A 19,071-nucleotide genomic window follows, 5' to 3' on the forward strand; every position below is an offset into this window, starting at 1 on the left:
CATATCCCATAGTTCAATTCCATGATTAGGACCAATAAAATCACCAAGTCTATGATAGTACTTTAAAACACTTCATTCTCATATTGAGGAAAAGAAAAAATTGCTCTAGAATTACTAGCATATACATGGGATTCACATAACATATGAGGTAATTCAGGAGAACTCATGCAAAAATTGGGAGGATTCTGATATGATGCATCAAAACTGGAAACATGAGAATCCCAAGAATTACGACTATGTTGCCTAGCAAAAGAATTATCCCCATCATCAAAATAACATGACTCCATGATACAGAAAAGTTATTGAAAAAAAAAAGAAATTCACAAAAGGGAAAAAAATATATACAGTTTAGTCTCACCAACAATAAAAACTAAACAGAACAAAAGTCCACCCTATAAAGTACCATAAACCTCTCCCGAGTATCTATGGCTTCTCTAATATGCATTCAAGCCTACTCCCGTGGAATCATGCAAATTAAAGACATTAACCACGACACTTTAACTTCCTAACAATCCATTCTACCTACTCCCGTGGAGAACTTCATGTCCTTAATTGAAATACTCAAATCCGTCAAAATCCAACTCCCATTGTAATCAAGACAATGGAATTAGAATAATACTAATTATCCCTAATCTAGTATTGGAATATGCACAATCAATTAAGCAAGAACAATTAACAATTAATATGAGAATTTAAAGAAACAATCATGAATTAAATCATACTAGGGTTCAACTTAACCATAGATAAAAGAAACTACTCTATCATGAAATAAATAAACAAACTAGAGAAAAATAATTAAAATTCATAATAATAAACAAAGGAAAAGAAGCAGAAAATAAATACTTGAATTGATGGAAGAAAGGTAGAGTCTTGGAGAACAATGAAGATCTACAAGTTTTCACTCTCTAACTTCTCTCTAAAAAAACCCTAAAAAAGTGTTTACAATAGACTCCCCCCCCAAAATAAGGTTTTAAAGTCCTATTTATAAGCTTAGAATAATATAAATCGACATAAGTTAGGTAACGCGGAAAACACGACACAACAGCAGGTTGCACGGGCAAGCAGCTTATTGCACGGGTGTGCAGGGTCGCGCACGGTCGAGTGGAATCTCGCTCGGTCGTGCGTGCAGGGCAGAAGCTTTCGTGCCTTTTCGTTGCAGGTCGCACGGGCGTGCATAAATCCGCACGGACGTGCGAGCGAAACAATGATTTTTGCTCAACTTTGAACAGGTATAACTTTTTCTCCAGAGCTTTGTTTTGTACATGTAATATATCGTTGAAAACCTCTTCCAGTATAGTTTCCAACCCAATAAAAATCACCTCATTATCATTTTTGTATCAAAAGTTATGGATAAAATGGTGCAGAGGTGTCATATTTCACACAATTGCATGAAGTCCTTTGTATCTTCTTCAATTCCAATCCGTTTAGAGCACATGATATATCGTTTTGATGGTAATACAAGTGCCTTAATCATAACATCCTTAAAAAGGAGTCCAAAGTACCTGAAATTATATCAAAACACCAAACAACCCGTGAAAGCACTGTAGCTTATAAAAAGGGACCTAAATATGCATAAATGTGATGTAAATGCTCTAATGCTACATGAAAATGCACCTAATATGCAACTAAATGATGTTAGAATATGTACTTATCGCGTCACGTGGCACAATTCCTTATTTAGAAACGTCTTTTAATATATTTATATAGATTCAGAAGTCTTTGAAATAATTAAGAAGCCAAACATGGATTTTTTTTCTTCATATTATCGAACTGTTTTTTTTTCCATCGAGAAATCATACATTAATTAAAAGAGGAAGTACAGCCTAATGCTAATACAACCTAAGCTAAAACAAACAAATAAGCCTAAAGGAGCATTAAGAGCTCGTTTATTCCCCCTAATACAAAAATAAGTAAAAACGATACAAAGTCGCGTAGAAGGGGGAGTGTCGCTAGTCATTGCCGGTGATGGTTGATGCAAATCTCAGATGGCTGATGGAAATGGTAGAATAAGCGGTTGCCGAACACGATACAGACAACGAACACCAACGGCAAGCGTCGCGTCTCGCCGTATGAGCAATCCCAACGATACGTCATCACTTGGGATTCTGAGCTCATGAACATCTTGACCCGATTCAAACACATGGTACTAGATATTAGGAGTCATGCCACCTTCTCTCTCTATCTCTTTTTCCCTCTCTCTCGTCGTGACTCTTTCATATGGGTGTAGGGGCCTTGGGGTAAGATGTTGACGTGATAAAAGAAAGAGAGGAGAGATGAGGCGATCGAAGAAAATGATGGAGAAAGCTGGCGATCAAAGGCGGTGGAGGAAAGAGATGAAGGTGGTGGTGACAACCTGGAGGAGTTTTGAATGAGTGGATTTGAGGTGGTGGGATTTCGGATCCGTAGGTGGTGTTGGGGGTTAGGCAGGACCGTCTCATAAAATTAGGGGTCATGTGCTAAAATAAATTATAAAGATTAAAATTTTTTGGTGAATTGAAGAAACAGAAGAGTTATAAATGAGGCTTTTTTGGAGGGTAGGAGAAAAAAGAAAAACACCAAATAGAAATTAATCTCTTTAAATTTTTAATTAGATTGAGGTTTTCTTTTCTTAGTTTAGGTGGACAACTAATAGAATTGGACCTTTATATTTCGGAGGGCCTTGTGCAGTTGTTAACCCTGCACATGGCCTTAGCCGCCTCTTAGGTTAGGCGTGTTAGAAATCGGTAAAGGGTGAAGAAGATGATTACTTGATGAACTTAGAATCTTCTAGGCGTGTTGGGACACTTTCTCAAAAGCAATATTCCTACCCTACACTGAGCACGGGTTGCAAGGAATTCACTTTCGAGATACAAAGAAGAACAACAAATATCACGCTCGTTATGAGATTTGTCAAATGAGTGAAAGGAAGAAATTATTTGTAAGATGATGAACTTTTGATACTTATGCAAGAGAGAGAGTGTTTTTCTTTTTATATCCTTCATCATATGAGAGACTCATATTTATACTAATGCTCAATAGTTTCTGAAAAACCGAAACCATTCAATGACAAACCGTCATTATACTCGAAGCCACGTAAAACCGCAAAACCGCAGTAGACATCCGCGAGCCGCGAAGCAGCGTCGCGAGTCGCGACTGGGCACCGTCGCGAGGTGCGACCCAGGTCACGACTCGCGACCATCAGTCTGCCTCCTCGTTTCTTCTGCTTGGCAGTCGCACAAAGTCGCGAGGTGCGATCTCGCTCGCGAGTCGCGAGCTCTGCCTCCTCACCTGGCTTGTGCGAGAGAATGCCTGAGTGCTGCGAGGCTATTGCTTGTGTGAGTTTGCTAGTATTACATATATTGATTCAAGTTACACCACCATAACCAAGTAACTTGAAGCAACATATCATGAAATAAACTAACCTATACTCTAAATCTCCAACAATCCTCCCCCATTTAGAGTATATATAATAGTTATGCATAAACATCATCATAACAAAACAATCTTATGCATAAATGAAAGTGTATAAAACTTGAACTTTCATATAGTATAGTACACATTCCAAGTATCCGTATCCAATTGGTGTCGATAACGATTGAACCAATTTCAATACATAATGGAAAACCCGAAGATACTATACACACAAGATAAAATTACTTACACTCATTATAAACCGACACATAAAGCCTTGTGTCCATATCTATTCATAAGTGTATCAAAGCTATGCCCCACTAGCTCCTTGAAGCGGCTAAACTTCACACTTACATAGGTAGATCTCTAAAATACATGCTACTGTGAAAAGCATAAACAAGAGACCTATTAAGTTATACAACCTCCTTATACAACACAGTTATAGAACTATAAACTTAGGATGAATAAAAGTTCTACAATCATCTAAATGAAGAAATTAATCTTATTGAACTTAAGACCGAACGTCATATTGGGCGTTAAGTTAAGATTCCCTCATTCGTGATTCTCGAGGGGCCTTTGTAAAACAATCCGCTAGATTATCCGCTAGATTATCCGATTGCCATCATCTTTACATTATCTCTAGCCAAGGCCTTTGTAAAACAATCCGCTAGATTATCCGATTGCCATCATCTTTACATTATCTCTAGCCAAGGCCTTTGTAAAACAATCCGCTAGATTATACGTTGTACGTACATAATCAACAGTGATTACACTATCTTTGATAAGTCCTTGGATGTAGCTATGCCGTACACCAATGTGTCTTGACTTACCATTATAGACTTGACTATATGCTCTTGCCAAAGCAGCATCGTTATCACAATGAATCGCTATTGGCGATATCGGTTTTGGCAACAAAGGAAATCTCAATCATGAGATTCTTAACCACTCCGCCTCTTTGCTTGCGGAAGACAAAGCAATGAATTCCGAAGTCATGGAGGAATCCGCTATGCAAGTTTGTTTCTTGGAAGCCCAAGATATAGCACCTCCCCCAAGTAGAAATACCCATCCACTTGTAGAAGAGTGATCTTCTTTGTTAGAGATCCAACTTGCATCCGAATACCCTTCTAAAACCGAAGGATATCCATGTAGGATAAACCATAGTCCTTGGTTTTTCCTAAATACCTTAACACACAGACTTGCCAATGTTGTACACTAGGATTACTAGTATACCTACTAAGTTTGCCTACCGCAAATGCGATATCCGGCCTAGTACTCGTCATAGCATACATCAAACATCCAATCACCCTTGAATACTCAAGTTGAGATACAGCACTACCTACATTAGGTAGTAATTTCTCACTAGGGTCCATTGGAGTTGACACAAAAGAGCAACCACTAACATCGAATTTCTTAAGAACCTTTTCAATGTAGTGAGATTGAGACAAACTCAATTTACCTTTGCTTCTTTTAATTCTAATTCCTAGAATGACATCCGCCTCCCCCAAATCTTTCATTGAGAACTTAGACGATAGAAAAGATTTAGTCCATTCAACTTGGGATAAATCAGTTCCAAAAATTAGCATGTCATCTACATATAAGCAAATCATAACACCATGACCATTGTCATCAAATTTGCTATATACACACTTATCTGAATTGTTCAATTTGAATCCATTAGACAACACTACCTCATCAAATTTTTGATGCCATTGCTTAGGTGCTTGTTTTAGCCCATACAAAGATCTAATTAGTTTGCAAACTTTTTGTTCTTGACCTTTGACAACAAATCCAACCGGTTGTCTCATGTAAACCTCCTCATCTAATTCTCCATACAAGAACGCAGTCTTGACATCCATTTGATGGATCACAAGATTATGAATTGCTGCAAGGGCAATCAATAATCTTATAGTGGAGATTCGAGCTACAGGTGCATATGTATCGAAATAATCGATACCCGGCTTTTGAGAAAAGCCTTGTGCCACTAACCGGGCTTTGAACTTGTCAATAGTTCCATCGATTTTCATTTTCTTCTTGAAAATCCATTTGCACCCTATTGGTTTACATTTAGGAGGTAGGCCGCTAAAACCCATGTGTTATTCCCCATGATTGAGTCCATTTCATCATCAATAGCTTCCTTCCAAAATGAAGCATCTTGAGATTGCATGGCCTCATCATAGTTAAAGGATCCCCTTCCACATTATAGACATATGGAAATTTAGTAAAACACTATCTCTTGATCCTTCAACCAAATATACATGAAAATCCGGGCCAAAAGATTTCTCTTTCCTAACCCGTTTACTTCTCCTTGGTTGAGTTGATGTAGATGCAACATTTTCATCTAGAATTTGTTCATCTAACTCATGATCATCGTTTTGATCAATCTTCTTGAATTTCGGTACTTGGAGTTATATCCTTTGGTCTAGGAACCGATGAATATCTATTTTCATCAAAAATTGCATCCCTTGACTCCACAATAGTGTGAACCGACCAAAAGTCGTTTTGTTCTATAACATAGAACCTATAGGATTTGCTATGAACAGCATATCCTATAAAGATGCATTCAACTCCTCTTTCACCTAACTTTTTACGTTTAGGTTCCGGCACTTTCACTATTGCCCTACATCCCCAAACTCTAATGTAACTTAGATTTGGTTTTCTTTTGTACCATAATTCATAAGGGGTAACTTTATTCTTTTTCATAGGAACACGATTCAAGATGTAACAAGCAGTTAAAACTGCTTCACCCCAAAAACCATCACTCAAACCCGAGTAGGATAACATAGAATTTACCATTTCTTGTAAAGTTCTATTTTTCTTTCCGCTATACCATTTTATTGTGGTGTATAAGCCGCGGTTGTTTCATGATAATTCCTAAAGCTTGGAAATAACTAGGATTATGAAATTCACCACCTCTATCGGTTCTAAACCGTTTAACCTTGTCACTTAGTTGCAATTCTACTTCATTTTTATAGATCTCAAATTTTTCTAGGGCTTCATCTTTAGTAGACAATAGATATACATAACAAAATCGTGAATGATCATCAATAAATGTTACTATATATTTTTTGTTTCCTAAAGAAGGTGTACTATGAAAATCACAAAGATCACTATGTACCAAATCAAGCAATTTAGTATCTCTTTCCACATTATTAGGGAAAGAACACCTAGTTATTTTGGTAAGCATGCATGTTCTACACTTCTCAATACTTGGATCAAAAGAAGGAATTAAATCATCCTTAGCCATAGAATATAATTTTCTATAATTAACATGACCAAGTCTTAAATGCCAAAGAGAAGAATTTCATTAATAACACACACATTGTTAACTAAAGCATTTGAAATGCTGAGTTTAAACATACCATTACAAAATAACCAAGTCCAACAAAAAACCACCCTTAGATAATATAAATTTGTCCGACTCAAAACCATTTTAAAACCTATTCGATTCAAGATAGCTCCTGACACTAGATTACGCCTAAGTTCCGGAGCAAATACAACATCTCTTAACACTAGAGATTTGCCGGAACTAAAGACCAACTCTACTTGTCCTACACCAAGAACTTGAGCTGTAGAGTCATTCCCCATGTATAGAACTTCTCCATTGTCCACCTCCTTGAAGGTTTTGAATGAAGACCGCTCCTTGCACACATGCCTTGAAGCTCCTGAATCGATATACCATGAACAATCATCCTGTACACAAAAGATTTCAGAAATCATACACATATAATTCAAACTTGAATTACATGAAAGTTGTGACAAGTACCTTGTTTGGCTTGGGATTGGCTAGACTCGCCTTTCCCTCCACCTTGCTCATTCTTTTTGTTCATTTTCCTCTTCCATAGGAAGCAATCCTTTTTGAAGTGTCCGGGCTTGCCACACTCCCAACAACCACGTTGTTGAACACCTCCACCATTCTTAGGCTTCTTAAAGTTGTTGCCTTTGGTGAAATTATTAGCCCTCTTCTTAGGATTTGAGTCTTTGAACTTTCCATCCTCCACCATGTTAATGGTAGAAGAATTAGGATTTACCTCCTTTTGTCCATCTTGAACCCGAATGCCCTCTTCAATCCGAAGATGAGCACCCAATTGTTCCACATTTATATCATCTTTCCTATGTTTAAGAGTATTTCTAACATCCTTCCAACTGGTGGTAATTTGTCAATTATTGAAGATACAATAAATGTTTCATCCATACTAATATTGTGTTGTTTAAAACTTCCTAAAATCCTTTGAATTTCATGGAATTGCTCCATCACAGGCCTTGTTTCATTCATCTTAAAGTTATTGAAATTACTAACTAAGAACTTCTTACTAGATGCATCTTCGGCCATGTATTTTGACTCAAGGTCATCCCAAAGCATTTTAGCGAATTCATAAAATTGATAAACATCAAATAAAGTGTTAGACATACCTTTTAAAATATGACCACGGCATATATAATCGTCATTCTCCCACTTGTTCCTTCTCCTTGAGGCCTCCAAAGTTTCATCTTCCACAAACTCGGTTTTGGAGTACTCAAAACATATGCCACCGAAAGAGAAGTGAGAAGAAAATGCATCTTCTATTGCCATCTACGGAATCCCACACCCTCAAACTTTTCAAGTTTCTGAAAATTCGAAGTCATTTCACGTACCGTAGCCATCTTCAAGATATATTGCTTTTGGATTGTTAGAAATCGGTAAAGGGTGAAGAAGATGATTACTTGATGAACTTAGAATCTTCTAGGCGTGTGGGACACTTTCCCAAAAGCAATATTCCTACCCTACACTGAGCACGGGTTGCAAGGAATTCACTTTCGAGATACAAAGAAGAACAACAAATATCACGCTCGTTATGAGATTTGTCAAATGAGTGAAAGGAAGAAATTATTTATAAGATGATGAACTTTTGATACTTATGCAAGAGAGAGAGTATTTTTCTTTCTATATCCTTCATCATATGAGAGACTCATATTTATACTAATGCTCAATAGTTTCTGAAAAACCGAAACCATTCAATGACAAACCGTCATTATACTCGAAGCCACGTAAAACCGCAAAACCGCAGTAGACATCCGCGAGCCGCGAAGCAGCATCGCGAGTCGCGACTGGGCACCGTCGCGAGGTGCGACCCAGGTTACGACTCGCGACCATCAGTCTGCCTCCTCGCTTTTTCTGCTTGGCAGTCGCACAAAGTCGCGAGGTGCGATCTCGCTCGCGAGTCGCGAGCTCTGCCTCCTCACCTGGCTTGTGCGAGAAAATGTGCGAGAGAATGCCTGAGTGCTGTGAGGCTATTGCTTGTGTGAGTTTGCTAGTATTACATATATTGATTCAAGTTACACCACCATAACCAAGTAACTTGAAGCAACATATCATGAAATAAACTAACCTATACTCTAAATCTCCAACAAGGCGAAGGTGGGGTTGTGCGAGGGTGTGGGTCAAGGGTTTGGTGTTGAGTTGTGGTTGGGATTAGAGTGGAGGCTTGGCTGGTGGTCGGGTTAGGTGGTTAGCCATGGAAGGAGGAGATGAGAGATGAGAAATATTAAAAAAGAAAAAAAAATCTGATATTTTTTCTTTCTTTTAACCGGTTAAACATGTTATAAGTCATCTAACTCATTAACAGCTTATCTGGTATTAAAGTCCGCTTATTCCAGAATAATCCAAAATTTGACTTAATATCGACAGATGATTTAAAAATCGGCTTAATCATAACAATTTTTCCTAACTAAAAACATATACTTCCTTTCAAGAAGTTAAATCGTTCCTTTTTTTCCGAATGTAGATAAGTGACTAATCGGTCAAAATTTGAGGTCCAATAATCCCCTAAATATTTTATCAATTAGCGTGATGACACCTACAACTAAACATGTGGTTAAAGTAATCATATTGACTCTTGACCCGAATCAAACACATGCTACCAGATATTAGGAGTCATGCCGCCTTGAATTTCAATCGTGATTCCATACATGATACTACATTTATATCCATATATCAACCAAATACCATCTTAGTTTAATTTATAATAAATCGTATCACCAGAAAGCAAAGCGCACGTACCCAAGAAAAAAAAACAAAAGAGTAGGACAACGAGGTAAGATCGCATCTTAATTTTTACTAAATCACTAACTGTATTGGTGGAGATATTGAAGTTTAAAAGCAGAGAGAGATAGAAGAGTAGAACGTACAGGAAAAGAAAAATGGACAACATGTCTCATCTTTCTATTATGCTTGAAATGTATGTTGAATTAAGCAACAAAATAAAAAACATAGCTACTCAACACCTTGATGCCTACGATATGATGACTTTCGAGCAGCGCCTGTATACAATAAAGTTCATGCTACGGAGTGCACGGAGGCAGCTGGAAGAAATTGGCGGGCTTGGAGGATTAGACAAAGAGGTTGAAATCAGCCTCAAATATGGTTTGTACCAACTCGAGTTCCTCGCCGCCGAGATAACAGTGATTGAGCCTAAAGGTACGGTATATGTTCTCCCCAGCTTATCTTCAGGTCAATTCAATTTAGTGCATTTTAGCTGTTTTATGTCGAAGAAAATAGGCCTACTTTTAATTTTTCTTTTTCACAAATCTGTTTATTTAATTATATACAACTATACAATTAAGTATACAACTACGTACTAGCTAGCGTCTTGTACTTGGGTTTTGGGATGTTGATGGAATTGAATGAAACAAGTAGTATAATTGTTTGATTCATTGGCAAGTACTCCATCCATCTACGTTTGAGTGATTTGGCCTGGTGATTACATACAGTGTTTCGGTACAAGTATTTAGGAAAGGAGAAAAACAGAAGCAGACACCATCATTTTATAAGAAAAATGACAAATTCTTTTTGGCGAGTCATTGGGGTTTTTTTTTTGACAATTAGAGTTTTGGAACAAAAATAGAGGTTTGGACAAATTTAGAGTTTTGACTAGTCAAAAACTCTAAAACGGGTGTTTGGTAAAAGAGAGTTTTAAAGAGAGTTTTGGAATGAAAACTCGCAAAGTGAAAAAGCTCATATTATGAGCTTTTTCTTTAGAGGATTAGGTAGAAATATGGTTAATGACCTTTTTGCCTCTAATAATAACACTACACATATGTATTAAAATGTCTATAAATGTCATTTTACACAAACAAATGACAATAAATTTAGTAATCAGTTAATTTTTACCAAACACATTAGTAAAAAAAGTTGTCAAATCAGCGGTCAAATCTGCTGAACAAAAACTTAATTAAAACTGTAATAGCAAACTCTAAACTCTAATCTTTGACGACTCTTTATTACCAAATAGAAAATTATAGCAAGTAAAAAATTTATTTATGAAAAATGTAATAAGTAAATATAGACATAGGGAGTAATTAGCTGTGTTGGACTTCAGGTAGTACATACCAGTCTTATAAGCACATGATGCATGTAAAAGCATATAAAACTCTTCATATATAATAGAGATAGACAGGCGGTTATTTTATTTTTTTATCGAATAGTTAACCTTTCTTTTTTTTAGTATCCTCTATGGGTTGCCTTATATAATAGAGATACATACATAGCGATTGCATAAAATAATTCCAGAGATATTATAGTGAATTCTTTTTTCTTTTTTTTAAGGAAGTAAATATAGACATAGGGACTAAATTAGCTGGGTTGGACTTCAGGTAGTACATACTAGACATGCACATAGATGCATGTAAACGCATATAAAACTCTTCATATATAATAGAGATAGACATATGGTTATTTTGTTTTTTTTATCTAATAGTTAAAGTTTCTTTTAGGCTCCGTTTGGTAGGGTGTAAAACGTTTTTCCGGAAAACTGTTTTCCTCTATTTTCAGTTTTACATTGTTTGGTTGGCAAAAGAGTGTAAAACCATTTTCCCTTGGGGTAAAATTACTCTCCAATGATGGAAAACCATTTTCCTTTCAAAATGAAGGGAAAACTATTTTCCTTATCTCTCTTGTACACTCCTCTCACTACCTCCTTACTTTCCCTTTCATTTTCCTTTCATTTCATCATTTTTCTTACATCGAACCAAACAACGGAAAACTAATTTTGGAATTGTGTTTTCCATGAAAATCATTTTACACTGAAAATATTTTACGCCCTACCAAACGGGGCCTTAGTACCATCTATGTGTTACCTTATATAATAGAGATATATATATTCATAACGATTGCAGAAAAAGAATTCCGTAGACATACATAATAGTGCATTCGTGTTTTTTTTTTTAGGAAGTAATGACACTTACTTGAAAAAATTGGCAAAGGAAGTTGTCCATGACTTACCTTGGTTTTCAGACCCAGAGGGACCAGGTGAGCGGCATTGTTTAGTTAAAGAGGTACCAATGTTCGACATGGAGAAGGAAAGAATGGATATAAGACGTTTGTTGCTTATGAAGGACACATATAATTTTGGTCGTGTCTCGGTTGTTCCCATTCTTGGAATGGCTGGAACCGGCAAAACTGTTGGGTATATGGCATGATATGAAGCTCATGGAGGTGTATGGGTGTGGAGATGAGGTTGCGTAGAAGGAAAACGTCATTTGGGACATAGGCTGACTTTGAATGGACATATCTTTCAATCTATAAATGATTTTGAGGTGATTCAAAGTTGAGGTGATAGCTTGTTCCAAGAGCTTTCCAATGATAGGTCATACGTCCAATTCCGGTGAGAAACGAGAAAGTTATGACGGTTTTACGAAGAACTGACAAAACTGACGGGTTCTGTCCGCCCGCGGGTTGTCGAGCGCGGCCGCGGGGTGTCGAACCGCAAAGCCTAATTTTTTCCGGTTTTTTGTTATTAAAAAGGGTATAAATAGAACCCTAATTAGGTTTATCATTATTCTTCATCTTTAAACACATATTAGAGAGAGAAAAAGCAATAGAGAGAGTTCTTGGAGTGCTTTTTGTAATCTTTCTTGAATATTCATCGATTCCTAGTGCAGATTCGTGGTTTTTCTCCCAGTTCTTGGGTTTCCACGTAAAATTTCTGGTGTGTTCTTTCCTGCTTTATTATTTGATATTCTATTATTGTTTGCTATTATTTCTAGATTGATAGTCAATAGAACTTACAAGTGGTATCAAGAGCTAGGTTTGATTATTGTCTAGATCTAGAATAATTAACAATGGAGGATTCAAAGATTAGAATTGAGAAGTTTGATGGGACAGATTTTGGATATTGGAAGATGCAAATAGAGGACATCTTATATCAGAAAATCTGACTTATCAACCTTTGTTGAAAGCCTGCTGAATGGAGAGGCTAAGTGGAAAGTACTGGACAGACAGGCACTAGCGGTGGTGCGTTTGACATTGGCTCGGACTGTGGCGTTCAATGTCAAGGATATCAAAACAACGGCTGGATTGATCAAAGCACTGTCAGATATGTATGAAAAGCCCTCTGCAATGAATAAGGTATATCTGATGCGCCGTTTGTTTGGTTTAGAGATGAATAATGGTAGTTCTGCTGCTGAACATATTAATGAATTTAATTCATTAATAAGTCAGTTATCTTCGGTTAATATTGCCTTTGAGGATGAAGTGAAAGCCCTAATTTTGTTGTCCTCTTTACCTACTGCTTGGGAAACTGTTGTAACTGCTGTTAGTAATTCCTCTGGTAAAGAGAAATTGGTTTATGATGTTGTCCGTGATCTGATTTTGAGTGAGAGCATTCGAAGGAAGGAGAGTGGAGAATCATCTGGAGCATACAGTGCAGAAGGTAGAGGGAGGGGAAAAGGGAGGAACTTTCAGGGAAAATCGGAGTCAAAGGGGGATCGGAGTAAGTCAAAAGGCAGGACGAGTGTTACTTGCTGGGGGTGCGGTAATGAAGGACATTTAAAGAGAGATTGTCCTAGGAAAGAGAATGGGAAAGGGAAGAAGAAGGTTCAAGAAAGTGATGATGAAGAAGATGCATCAACTAACTTGATTTCTGAGTACGATTCCGATGCTTTGATGGTAAGCATGGATGATCAGGAAGAGTTGGTTGGGTGCTCGGGATCATGGGTCTTGGATTCGGGTTCTTCTCATCATTCCTCACCATGCAGGAGTTGTTTCGGAATTTCAAACCCGGAAAACTTGAAAAGGTCTACCTTGCGGATGGCAAGGCAGTGGAAGTCATGGGGAAAGGTGATGTGAGTGTGAAACTCACTCATGGTGGCTCGTTGGAGTTGAAGAATGTCAAGTTTATCCCAAGGTTGAAGAAAAGCTTGATATCAGTAGCCAACTTGCTACATCGGGTTACAAGGTTGTGTTTGATGGTGGTTCTTGGAAGATTGTCAAGGGAGCAATGATCATAGCTCGTGGGACAAGGACTGGAACACTTTACACCATGGGGAGCACAGTGAAGGGGCCCGGGATTGGGATGAGAACTTCATGTAAGGTGTCGTTTGGTCGGAAAACTATCGATAGTGGGCCAAGGGATGAGAACCGTGGTGAAGCGGTATCCTGGTGGCAAATTGACCGGTAAGCGAACAAGGTGAAGACGGCACACAAGCATGTAGTGCCGGAAATCCTAAGTGGAACAAAGGGTGTAGTGTTCGAGTGGGAGCAATGTGAGTTTGCTTTTAAAACAATGAGAAGCTTCTTTGGCTTAGGTGGTAATTGGTTTTATTGAAGTTTGATGAGACTTCAATGTGCTTCTTTGGTTGGAGAGGAAGTGATTATCTTCTTTAGTTGTTGAGGAAGGGATCTTCATTTGGTTGTGCTTGTCTCTAAGGTGATCCGACCTCCGGGGTAGGAGGGTGTGTAGGTTCATGGAGTGATGGTGCAATGATTTGGAGTTTAGTCATTAAGAACTAAAATCGGTGTAGATTTTGATGTCTTTGAATTGGAGTTGGTGCAAACTTCAATGTTATTTTCCTTGGTGTAGAGGAGATGTGTTGTCATGGGATGCTTGAGGTATGTCATGGTTTGGACACGACTAGAGATTGCTTTTGCAGTGGGAGTTGTGTGTAGGAGTTGAGATGAATGAAAGGATGATGAAGGTATGAAGTTTTCTTCACTTACACCTATCTCCAAGTGGGAGATTGTTGGGTATATGGCATGATATGAAGCTCATGGAGGTGTATGGGTGTGGAGATGAGGTTGCGTAGAAGGAAAACGTCATTTGGGACATAGGCTGACTTTGAATGGACATATCTTTCAATCTATAAATGATTTTGAGGTGATTCAAAGTTGAGGTGATAGCTTGTTCCAAGAGCTTTCCAATGATAGGTCATACGTCCAATTCCGGTGAGAAACGAGAAAGTTATGACGGTTTTACGAAGAACTGACAAAACTGACGGGTTCTGTCCGCCCGCGGGTTGTCGAGCGCGGCCGCGGGTGTCGAACCGCAAAGCCTAATTTTTTCCGTTTTTTGTTATTAAAAAGGGTATAAATAGAACCCTAATTAGGTTTATCATTATTCTTCATCTTTAAACACATATTAGAGAGAGAAAAAGCAATAGAGAGAGTTCTTGGAGTGCTTTTTGTAATCTTTCTTGAATATTCATCGATTCCTAGTGCAGATTCGTGGTTTTTCTCCCAGTTCTTGGGTTTCCACGTAAAATTTCTGGTGTGTTCTTTCCTGCTTTATTATTTGATATTCTATTATTGTTTGCTATTATTTCTAGATTGATAGTCAATAGAACTTACAAAAACATCTCTTGCACGCCTAGTCTATCACGATCAAGATATCCAACAACATTATTTCGACATCAAACTTTGGGTTGATATTTCTGGATGTCATTATCCTGTAGATATATTAGAGGGGATTTTTCGTGTGGGCGAATTTGATAAACGCACTTTTAGTGTAGATGTGCTTGCTTCAATTTTAAAGGAGAAAAAACTCTTTCTCGTATTAGAGAATTTGTTAGTTGAGGACAATGGTGAATGGTTCGATTTGTTAGAGCCTTTGTTATCGATGTGCGCTAGATGTAAAGTTGGAAGCAAGATATTGATCACCACAAGGTCTACATCATTAGAACCTCATGTCCTCCTACTCCATGAAATGGCTGAAGGTGCACTCTATGTATTGAAATCGCTCGACGAATATAACCGCAGGATTTTGTTTCTGAACATAGCATTCAGAGGTGTAGTAGAAGAGTGTATAAATCCCCACCTGAAAGACATTGGTCTAGAAATTTTTAACCAATGTGGTAGTAATCTACATGTCGTAAAAATCATAGCTTCCATGCTTTCCTTTGAGCCAACAATAGAGAAGTGGCAGTACATAAATGACATATTATTCACAAGCATAGAGGATCCTGTAAAATCTATTCAGTCAATAGTGGACCTTATGCAACGACACAATGCCTATACATGGCCACTTTTGTATTACTCTGCATTGTTTCCACTTGATTACAATTTTAGCAAATTGGAAGTGCATCAGTTTATAGAGATCCAGCAACCTCTTGATTCTGTTTGTTCAGAACAAACGCTTAATGAATGTTTTATGAAGCTTCTTAATATGGGATACTTTTATGAAGACCGAAAAAGAGACGAAAATGGTGTCATAATCTGCTACAAAGTAAGAGTTTTGATGCATGAGGTGTTGAAACATTTAGTAAAGGATGAATATTGTTTAATGGATAAGCGTAAAAAGGATGCAGCTGTTGATGTTCGCATGATTCGACATGTAAGCTTTATTGTGGACTCTTCTTGGGAAGCTCCATCATGGCTTCAACATGCCGAACAATTGAAGTCTCTTATTTTTCTCTCTAGCAAATCATGTGATGGGTATGTTACCATTTCTAAACTCAACAAAATCTTAGAGAATTTAAAGGCATTACAAGCTTTGGATTTAGCCATTGTTGATTGTAGTAGTTGTCTGAATTCCATAGGGCAGCTAAAGCACTTGAAGTACCTCAGACTTGGGGCCTCCATTGAAGTCCTACCTGATTGCATCACAAATCTTCAATTCTTGCAAATTTTGGATCTTCAACGCTCTATGGTCCGAGAGCTACCAATAAGTTTTCATAAGTTATGCCATTTGAGGCACTTGTACACTGGAGGTAGATTGATTGATCTTCCACCAAGGTTTGATGAACTTTCAGAATTACGAACCTTAGATGTGTTCATAGTTGGCGAGAATAATGGGTTAGCTACACTCGCGAGCCTTGATAATCTAGCTGGAAAGCTGATGATCCGTTATCAAGAAGGTCGCCAGAAGCACACATTACCCGTAAAAGCAAGAATATTAGCAAACATGAACCTATACGACCTATCATTAGCTTGGACATCTTTTACTGGAGAACTAGTTGGTGAAAAAGATCAAAACAAAGATGATGTTATGCAGTTTGAACTCTTGCGACCCCCTTTTACTCTCCAAAGATTAACAGTTCAAGGTTGGAAGGGAGTAAAGTTTCCACGATGGACGACAAATCGATTCACTATCTTACTTGACAAACTTGTGTCAATAAAGATTGGAGACTGCAGTAATTGTCAATATCTACCTTCCTTCAGATCACTTCGTAGTCTTGAGTCACTTCAACTTTGTGGCCTCAATGCCTTGGAATGGATAGAGATATATGATGATATTAGCGAAGCTCCGCCTTATCCAACAAGAAACTTCCCATCCTTAAAGTATATGACATTGGTTGATTTGCCACGACTTAAGGGGTGGTCAAGTATGGAAGCGCAAGAGAAGCATGAAAGTTGCCAATATGTCCCATGGCCGTTCTTCGATAATCTCTTACAACTCAAACTTAGTGGTTGCCCAGAGTTGATGTCAATGCCTCTAATGCCGAGCCTTCATTCATTGGAAGCGAGTCATATCAATGATAATCTTGTGCAACATCATCTCAGTGCCGAGGTAGTACCAGGATTTCCGCTCCTCGAAAGCCTTCGCTCCTTAAAATTGACAAATATGTCAACACTAGAACCCCTGCCAAGGGGGTTTGATTGCCTCACAACACTTGAGGAGTTGTCTCTTTGTTGGCTTTATAATGTGAGAGTGCTGCCGGAATCAATTGAGCATCTCACCCGACTTCAACGACTTGTCGTTCGATATCTGCCTAATTTAGTGTATCTACCTGAATCAATTGGTCGTATTACATCTTTACAACATGTTGAGATTCAATATTGTCCTAGATTGAAACAAATTCCAAAGTCTTTTCCTCAGCTCAACAACTTACAATCTCTTGAGATTAAGGAATGTATTAAGCTCCAGAAAAGGTGTCAGCAGCCGAGTGGCGAAGATTGGCCTCGCATTCAGCACATCCCCAATGTTTATCTCATGTGAAATTGCCTTAATGGGTGAGTCTTACAAAAAAAATTCCAAAAGTTATCATCTTAGTGTTAGTTTTAATGGTAAAATTACACTAACATTTTTTTGTCAATTTTCACAGGAAGGCTCATGATCCTCTCATGTTAGAGACCCCCTGTAATTTGGACCTTTTTATTTTTACAACTTGAGCTTGTATTTGGTTCAGGGTCTCTCGCTCCTTAACCAAGATCTCGCGTTCGAGCCTTGAGTATGGAAAAAAATCTCAACGAGAAGGGATGCTGTCCTTTAAAATACCCATGCAAACTCATGCGGAAGATTAGTATACTCGTCGAAGGTGGTGGGAAACTCCTCATAGTAGGACCCAAAAGAAAAACTATCTGAGCTTGTATTAAACTCAATATAGTTATCAATTAGCCTTCAAATGTATCTTTACTCAATCTCACTAATAATTGTTCCGCATGTCGCCAATTTTTTATGTTCTAATTACTTTATTTTCTGTTCATTCTTTTTTCTCCCAATAAATCACCATGGTAAAATCGAAGAATGTCAACTAACGTATTGTGATTTTTAATTGAGTCCCGTATACCTTATTCGTAGTTTCTATTATAAATATCATTACTTCCTGATTTTTTTCTTCGTAATCAAATTGTTGCATTAATAATGTAGTACATAGGATGTAATTATTGATGACAGACTATTAGGTTCAATTTATTATGGTGATCATCACATGCTTCAAGATACTTGAGGATTTTTAATTATATGTTTATTAGAAATTCAAGCTGGAACTGGTCAGTTCTAATGTAGAATGCATGCTTATATAATATAGATGCAGCTAAAGTTGCGGCACGATCTTAATGGATACATCACTAATTGATAATGCATAATAATCGGAAATTCTCGAACTCGATTCCCGTTGATTTGACATATTCTCTCCTACTCATTGATTCTCTTACTTTTTAGTCAGGCCAGCTTTTGTCATGTTTAACAATGGTCATGCATATTTCTAATCTTTTACAAGTCTTAATTCTCAAAACCATTCACCTTCTCAATTTTTTAGAAACGTATTCACCTCAGATGAAACACCGAAAAATATTGTTTAAACTGAAAAATTCTTTTATTACCTATTTATTTGTAATCCATTTCCACTTATATTTATCTTTTAATCATAAAAAAATGGTCCTCAAATAATCTACTTATTTCGACTACTCTTTTTTTTTTCATGATTTGATTATATGAAGTGAAGACTCATAAATAAATGAGCTATTACATTATTGAATTCTTCAAATATGAGTTCGCACAGGGCCTCTATATAGTTCGAGACGGACCTGTTTTTAGTTCTTCTTACTTGATTAACAGATATCATATAAACTCGTTGGTAAAATCTTGTGGAGGTGATACCTATTAGGGGTTGGCGGTTTTGTCCTACGTGGCAACAAGTTGGTTGGATTTATTTTGTTAGTTGGCATCGCCAGGTGGCAGCGGTTAATTGAATAAACAGTGTAAGAAGAAG

The 19,071-nt window shown here is 37.5% G+C and overlaps 1 protein-coding gene across 1 annotated transcript; it reads left to right on the plus strand.

The window, feature by feature from the left end:
• Positions 1–9,669: 9,669 nt before the first annotated feature.
• On the plus strand, positions 9,670–17,576 carry LOC125495252 (putative disease resistance protein RGA3). Its single transcript, XM_048639907.1, has 3 exons — positions 9,670–9,844; positions 11,594–11,838; positions 14,976–17,576. The coding sequence occupies exons 1-3, from the start codon at positions 9,670–9,672 to the stop codon at positions 17,574–17,576; spliced, it is 3,021 nt and encodes a 1,006-aa protein (XP_048495864.1).
• The last annotated feature ends 1,495 nt before the right edge of the window (positions 17,577–19,071 follow it).

Source organism: Beta vulgaris, chromosome 2 (assembly GCF_026745355.1).
Source record: "Beta vulgaris subsp. vulgaris cultivar EL10 chromosome 2, EL10.2, whole genome shotgun sequence".
NCBI classification, from domain to species: domain Eukaryota; kingdom Viridiplantae; phylum Streptophyta; class Magnoliopsida; order Caryophyllales; family Amaranthaceae; genus Beta; species Beta vulgaris.

Coding starts and splice junctions, on each gene's coding strand:
- LOC125495252 (XM_048639907.1), top strand. CDS start 9,670: ATGACTTTCGAGCAGCGCCTGTATACAATAAAGTTCATGCTACGGAGT. Junction 9,845..11,593: donor AACAGTGATTGAGCCTAAAG/GTACGGTATATG, acceptor TTTTTTTTTTAG/GAAGTAATGACACTTACTTG. Junction 11,839..14,975: donor GCAAAACTGTTGGGTATATG/GCATGATATGAA, acceptor CTAGATTGATAG/TCAATAGAACTTACAAAAAC.